The sequence below is a fragment of the Symphalangus syndactylus genome, chromosome 10, assembly GCF_028878055.3.
Source record: "Symphalangus syndactylus isolate Jambi chromosome 10, NHGRI_mSymSyn1-v2.1_pri, whole genome shotgun sequence".
In the NCBI taxonomy this organism is placed as follows: Eukaryota; Metazoa; Chordata; class Mammalia; order Primates; family Hylobatidae; genus Symphalangus; species Symphalangus syndactylus.
In genome coordinates, this window is record NC_072432.2 from 100,012,447 (window position 1) to 100,020,463 (window position 8,017).

Genomic DNA, 8,017 nt, shown 5'->3' on the forward strand with positions numbered 1-8,017 from the left:
AACTACCGTCAGAGTGAACAGGCAACCTACAGAATGGGAGAAAATTTTTGCAATCTACTCATCTGACAAAGGGCTAATATCCAGAATCTACAAAGAACTCAAACAAATTTACAAGAAAAAAACAAACAACCCCATCAACAAGTGGGTGAAGGATATGAACAGACACTTCTCAAAAGAAGACATTTATGCAGCCAACAGACACATGAAAAAATGCTCACCATCACTGGCCGTCAGAGAAATGCAAATCAAAACCACAATGAGATACCATCTGACACCAGTTACAGTGGTGATCATTAAAAGGTCAGGAAACAACAGGTGCTGGAGAGGATGTGGAGAAATAGGAACACTTTTACACTGTTGGTGGGACTGTAAACTAGTTCAACCGTTGTGGAAGACAGTGTGGCGATTCCTCAAGGTTCTAGAACTAGAAATATCATTTGACCCAGCCATCTCATTACTGGGTATATACCCAAAGGATTATAAATCATGCTGCTATAAAGGCACATGCACACGTATGTTTATTACGGCACTATTCACAATAGCAAGACTTGGAACCAACTCAAATGTCCATCAGTGATAGACTGGATTAGGAAAATGTGGCACATATACACCATGGAATACTATGCAGCCATAAAAAAGGATGAGTTCATGTCCTTTGTAGGGACATGGATGAAGCTGGAAACCATCATTCTCAGCAAACTGTCGCAAGGACAAAAACCAAACACCACATGTTCTCACTCATAGGTGGGAACTGAACAGTGAGAACACTTGGACACAGGAAGGGGAACACCACACACCAGGGCCTGTCATGGGGTGAGGGGAGGGGGGAGGGATAGCATTAGGAGATATACCTAATGTAAATGACGAGTTACTGGGTGCAGCACACCAACATGGCACATGTATACATATGTAACAAACCTGCATGTTGTGCACATGTACCCTAGAACTTAAAGTATAATTTTTTAAAAAAAGCATCAAACCACATATAAGGGAATCTCCATGAGACTAACAATGAATTTCTCAGCAGAATCTTTGTAGGTCAAGAGAGAACGGAATAAAATAGTCAAAGTACTGTGAGAAAAAAAAGAAACTGTCAACCAAGAATCCTGTGTCCAGCAAAGGCATCCTTGAAAAATGAAGGGAAAGTAGTCTTTCTCAGAAAAACAAAAATGGAGAGAGTTCATTACCACTAGACTAGCCCCACAAGAAATATTTAAGGGAGCCCTACACCAGGAAACAAAAGGACAACATCTACCATCATGAAAACTTACAACAGTAATAAAACTTACTGGCAATGCAGATACACAAAACAGGAATAGGAATGTTGTTACTCTAAAAACAAAACAAAACAAAAAAAAAAAACACCAGATCATAAAAGAAAGTAAAAGAAGAATAAAGGAAGTAAGGATATTCAGAACAATCAGAAAACAACAAAATGACAGGAAGTCCTCACCTATTAATAACAAGCTGGAATGTCAAAGTTTAAGCTCCCCCCAGCTAAAAGATATAGACTGGCTGAATGGCTTACAAAAATAAGACCCAGATATATGCTGTCTACATGAAACTCATCTCACCTATAAAGACACATAGACTGAAAATGAAGGGATGGAAAAAAATACCTCATGCAAACAAACCAAAAGCATGCAGGAGTAGCTACACTTATATCAAAGGAGAGTTTAAGTCAAAAAAAATGAGACAAGAAAATTATAATAAAAGAATCAATTAGGCAAGAGGATATAACAATTGTAAATATCTATGCACCCAACATCAGAAACCAAAATATATAAAACAAATATTATTAGAGCTAAAAAGAGAGACTAATACAACAATAGTTGGGGATTTCAACACTCCCACATTCAGCATGGAAGAGATTATCTAGACAGAAATTCAAGAAACATTGGACTTAAACTGCACTTTAGACCAAATGGATCTAACATTTAGAGAACATTTCATGCAACAGCAGCAGAAAATATTCTCATGAACACATGGAACATTCTCCAGGATGGACCATATGTTAGGCCATAAAACAAGCCTCAAGAAAGTTTTAAAAATTGAAATTAGGCCAGGCGTGGTGGCTCACGCTTGTAATCCCAGCACTTTGGGAGGCCGAGGCGGGCAGATCACGAGGTCAGGAGATCGAGACCATGGTGAAACCCCGTCTCTACTAAAAATACAAAAAAATTAGCCGGGTGTGGTGGCGGGCACCTGTAGTCCCAGCTACTCGGAGAGGCTGAGGCAGGAGAATGGTGTCAACCTGGGAGGCGGAGCTTGCAGTGAGCTGAGATGGCGCCACTGCACTCCAGCCTGGGTGACAGAGCGAGACTCTGTCTCAAAAAAAAAAAAAAAAAAATTGAAATCATATCAAGTATCTTCTAAGACCACAGTGAAAATTAGGAATCAACAACAGGAACTTTGGGAACAAATATGTGGAAATTAAACAACATACACCTGAATAACCAATCAGTCAATGTAAAAATTAAGGAAGTAAAAATTCTTGAAACAAATGAAAATGGAAAAATATACCAAAACCTTTGTGACACAGAAAAAGCAATGCTAAGAGGGAAGTGTATAGCAATTAACGTCGATACCTGAAAAGTAGAAAAATGTTGAATAAACAACCTAAAAAAATCCACCTCAAAAAACTAGAAAAGCAAGAACAAACTAAACCTAAAATTAGTAAAAGGAAAGAAAGAATAAAGAGCAAAGCAAAGCAAAATGAAATAGAAACTGAAAAAAACAATACAAAGAATCAACAAAATGAAAAATTAGTTCTTTGAAAATATAATCAATAAACCACTAGCTAGTCTAACCAAGAAAAAGAGGATCCAAACAAATAAAATCAGAAGTAAAAAAAGAGACATGGCTGGTCATGGTGGCTGACACCTGTAATCCCAGCACTTTGGGAGGCTGAGGCAGGCAGATCACCTGAGATCAGGAGTTCGATACTAGCCTGACCAACATGGAGAAACCCTGTCTCTACTAAAAATACAAAATTAGCCAGGTATGGTGGCGCATGCCTATAATCCCAGCTACTCGGGAGACTGAGGTAGGAGAATTGCTTGAACCCGCGAGGCAGAGGTTGTAGTGAGCTACAACAATGGTTAGACACCATTGCACTCCAGCTTGGGCAACAGGAGCAAAACTTCATCTAAAAAAAAAAATTACAATGGACACAACAGAAATACAAAAGATCATTAGAGACAATTATGAGCAACTATACAATAACAAAAATGGAAAACCTAATGGAAATATATACATTCCTGGACACATATAACCTACCAACATTGAACCAGGAAGAAATAGAAAACTCAATGATACCAATAACAAGTAATAAGATTGAGGCAGTAATAAAAAACTCTCCCAATACAGAAAAGCCCAGAACCAGATTTGCTGCTAAATTCTAACAAACTTTTAAAGAAGAAATAACACCGGCTTTGCAGGTGTCGCCACTGGGAGCCCCATATTATCACCCATGATCAACCCCACCATGTTCTTCGACATCGCCGTCGATGGTGAGCCCTTGAGGTGTGTCTCCTTTGAGTCTTTTGCAGACAAGTTTCCAAAGACAGCAGAAAACTTTCATGCTCTGAGCACTGGAGAGAAAGGATTTGGTTATAAGAGTTCCTGCTTTCAGAGAATTATTCCAGGGTTTATGTGTCAGGGTGGTGACTTCACATGCCATAATGGCACTGGTAGCAAGTCCATCTACAGGGAGAAATTTGATGATGAGAACTTCATCCTAATGCGTACAGGTCCTGGCATCTTGTCCATGGCAAAGGCTGGATCCAACACAAACAGTTCCCAGTTTTTCATCTGCACTGCCAAGACTGAGTGGTTGGATGGCAAGCATGTGGTCTTCGGCAAGGTGAAAGAAGGCATTAATGGCCAGGCATGGTGGCTCACACCTGTAATCCCAGCACTTTGGGAGGCTGAAGTGGGTGGATCACAAGGTCAGGAGATTGAGACCATCCTGGCTAACAAGGTGAAGCCCTGTCTCTACTAAAAATGCAAAAAAAAAAAAAAAAAAAAATTAGCCAGGTGTGGTGGCAGGTACCTGTAGTCCCAGCTACTCGGGAGGCTGAGGCAGGAGAATAGCATGAACCTGGGAGGTGGAGCTTGCAGTGAGTTGAGATCACGTGACTGCATTCCAGCCTGGGTGACAGAGCAAGACTCTGTCTCAAAAAAAAAAAAAAAAAAAAAAGGCATGAATATTTGTGGAGGCCATGGGGGACTTTGGGTCCTGGAATGGCAAGACCCGCAAGAAGATCACCACTGCTGATTGTGGACCACTCTAATAAGTTTGACTTGTGTTTTATCTTTTTGGTGTTGTTTTGTTTTGTTTTGTTTGAGATGGAGTCTCACCCTGTCACCAGGCTGGAGTACAGTGGTGCAATCTCGGCTCACTGCAACCTCCAACTCCCTGGTTCAAGAAATTCTCCTGCCTCAGCCTCCCAAGTAGCTGAGATTACAGACACACACCACCACACCCAGCTAATTTTTGTATTTTTAGTAGCGACGAGGTTTCATCATGTTGGCCAGGATGGTCTTGATCTCCTGACCTTGTGATCCACCCACCTTGGCTTCCCAAAGTGCTGTGATTACAGGCATGAGCCATCGTGCCCAGGCAACTTGTGTTGTATCTTAACCACCAGACCATTCCTTCTGTAGCTCAAGAGAGCACCCCTCCACCCCATTTGCTCACAGTATCCTATAATCTTTGTGCTCGTGCTGCATTTGTCTTTGGGTTCCATGTTTTCCTTGTTCCCTTCCATGCCTAGCTGGATTCCAGAGTTAAGTTTATGATTATGAAATAAAAATTAAATCACACAAAAAAAGAAATAACACCAACTTTTATCAAACTATTCCAAAAAATTGAAGAGGAAGGAATTCTTAACTCATTCTGTGATGCCAGCATTACCCTGATACAAAACTAGACATAACCAAACAAAAAATAAAACTACAGGCCAATATCCTTGATGAAAATAAATGCAAAAATCCTTAACAAAATGCTAGCAAACTGAATCCAGCAACACATCAAAAAGATAATATGATGATCCAATGGGATTTATCCCAGGGAGGCAAGGATGGTTTGACATACACGAATCAGTAAACATGATACATCATTTCCAACAGAATGAAGGACAAAAATATGATCTTCATATTAGTCCATTTTCCCACTGCTATAAATAAACCTGAGACTGGGTAATTTATAAAGGAAAGAGGTTTAATTAACTCACTGTTCCACATGGCTGGGGAAACTTACATTCATAGCAGAAGGCAAACGGAAAGCAAGAAGCTCTTCACATGGCAACAGGAGAGAGAAGTGCAAGCAGGGGAAATGCCAGACGCTTATAAAACCATCAAATCTCATGAGAACTCACTATCATGAGAACAACATGGAGGAATCCACCCCCATGATCCAATCACCTCCCTCTCTCAACACGTGGGGATTACAAGTCCCTCCCTCAACATGTGGGGATTATAATTCAAGATGAGATTTGGGTGGGGACATAGAGCCAAATCATATTAATCTTCTCAATAGATGCAGGAATCACATTTGCTAAAATTAAACATCACTTCATGATAAAAACAAATTTGGCACAGAAGGAACATATCTCAGTGTATTAAAAGCCATATATGACAAACACAGCTAACATCATACTGAAGAAGGAAAAGCTTAAAGCCTTTCTTCTAAGAACTGGAACCAAAGTTGCCCACTTTCACCTCTACTAATCAGTATATAGTACTGGAAGTTCTAGCCAGAACAATCAGGTAACAGAAATTTTAAAAAGGACTCCAAATTGGAAAAGAGGAAGTTAAATTGTCCCTCTTTGCATATGAATTGACCTTATATTTTAAAAACCTGAAGACTCCAGCAAAAAGCTCTTAGAACTGATAAATGAATTCAGTAAAGTTATAGGATACAAAATCAACATTAAAAAGTCAGTGGTGTTTCTATCCACCAACAATGAACTAGCTGAAAAAGAAATCAAGAAAGCAATCCCATTTACAATCACTATCCCCCCTCCGAAAATACCTAGGAATACACACACACACACACACACACACAAACACACACACATACACACACACATATGGAGATAAAAGACCTCTACAAGGAAAACTATGGAACACTGATAAAAGAAATTGTAGAGGACAAAAAACAAATGGAAAGACATCTCATGCTCATGGATTGGAAGAATTAACATTGTTAAAATGACCATACTACCCAAAACCATCTGCAGATTCAATGCAATCCCTATCAAAATGCCAATGACACTCTTCACAGAAATAGAAAAAACAATCCTATAATTCATATGGAAACACAAAAGATCCCAAGTAGCTAAAACAATACTGAGCAAAGAAACAAAACTGGCCAGGCATGATATCTCATGCCTGTAATCCTAACACTTCGAATGGCTGAGGCAGGAGGATTGCCTGAGCTGAGGAGTTCAAGACCAGCCTGGCCAACATAGTAAGACCCTCATCTCCACACACACACACAAATTAAAATTAGTGTGGTGGCATGCATCTGTAGTCCCAGCTACTCAGGAGGGTGAGGTGGGAGGATCATTTGAACCCAGGAGGTCAAGGCTGCACTGAGCTGTGATCATACTACTGCACTCCAGCCTGGGTGACAGAATGAAACCCTGCCTTTAAAAAAAGAAAAAAAAAGCTGGTGGTATCACTCTGCTTGACTTCAAAATATACTACAAACCTATAGTAATTAAAACAGCAGCCAGGCGCAGTGGCTTATGCCTGTAATCCCAGCATTTTGGGAGACCAAGGTGGGCAGATCACGAGGTCAGGAGATCAAGACCATCCTGGCTAACACGGTGAAACCCCATCTCTAATAAAAATACAAAAAATTAGCCTGGCATGGTGGCATGGCCTGTAGTCCCAGCTACTCGGGAGGCTGAGGAAGGAGAATCACTTGAACCTGGAAGGTGGAGGTTGCGTGGGCCAAGATCACGCCAGTGCACTCCAGGCTGGGCGACAGAGCAAGATTCCATCTCAAAAAAAAAAAACAAAAACAAACCAGCATGGTACTGGTATAAAAACAGACATATAGACCCATGAAACATAATAGAGAACCTAGAAATAATTCCACATGTTGACAGCCAACTGATTTTTGACAAAGGTGCCATGAACATACATGGGAAAAAGGATCCCTCTTCAATAAATGGTACTGGGAAAACTGGATATCCATATGCAGAAGGATGAATGTAGGCCCCCTGATTCTCACTGTGTACAACAATAAAGAGTTGGATTAAAGAGTTAAACATAAGACCTGAAACTAACCAAGTGTGGTGACTCACACCTGTAATCAGGCAGGAGCATCACTTCAGCCAAGGAGTTCTAGACTAGCCTAGGCAACATAGTGAGACCTTGTCTCTGCAAACAAACAACAACAAAAACACCTGAAACTATAAAACTACTACAAGAAAACATAGGGCAAAGTCAAATAGTCTTTTCCTAGACTGAACTCCTGGGCTCACGTCATCCTCCTGCCTTGGCCTCCCAATGTTAACCCCACAAGAGATTGTTTATACAGCCACAATTTATTTAGATCTATGTCCGTTTTTACCATTGTTGCTTTTCATCCTTTCTCTTGCATTTTTAAACTTTCATCTGAAATAACTTTTTCTTCTTAGACCAAAGAATATACTTTAATTAATTTTCTTTGGTTGGTCTGCTCTGGATGAATTTCCTCAACTTTATTTTGCCTGGTAATAAACAGTAGCTTTGCTGGGTATAGATATTTAGTTAGTTGTTTCTCAGCACTTTGAAGGTATTTTTCCATTGCCTTCTTGCTTCTGTCATTTCTATGGAAAAGTTAGCCTTATGTTTTGGTGTGTGTTTTCTCTACTAGCCATTTTTTTTTTTGAGATAGTCTTGCTCTGTCACCCAGGCTGGAGTGCAGTGGTGCGATCTTGGCTCACTGCAAGCTCTGCCTCCCAGGTTCACACCATCGCCTGCCTCAGCCTCCCAAGTAGCTGGGACTACAGGTGCCCGC

General features: G+C 40.4%; 1 protein-coding gene across 1 annotated transcript; it reads left to right on the forward strand.

Moving 5' to 3' along the window:
- Positions 1–3,117: 3,117 nt before the first annotated feature.
- Positions 3,118–7,610, forward strand: LOC129491254 (peptidyl-prolyl cis-trans isomerase A-like). The gene is made up of 2 exons (XM_055295294.2): positions 3,118–3,882; positions 4,211–7,610. Exons 1-2 carry the CDS (start codon positions 3,473–3,475, stop codon positions 4,293–4,295), a joined length of 495 nt encoding a protein of 164 aa, XP_055151269.2. The 5' UTR covers positions 3,118–3,472; the 3' UTR covers positions 4,296–7,610.
- The last annotated feature ends 407 nt before the right edge of the window (positions 7,611–8,017 follow it).

What these genes read in the sequence shown, in the direction of transcription:
- LOC129491254 (XM_055295294.2), top strand. Translation starts at nt 3,473, where the DNA reads ATGATCAACCCCACCATGTTCTTCGACATCGCCGTCGATGGTGAGCCC. An exon ending in AAGGTGAAAGAAGGCATTAA is followed by an intron (nt 3,883 to 4,210) that starts TGGCCAGGCATG and finishes AAAGGCATGAAT; the next exon opens with ATTTGTGGAGGCCATGGGGG.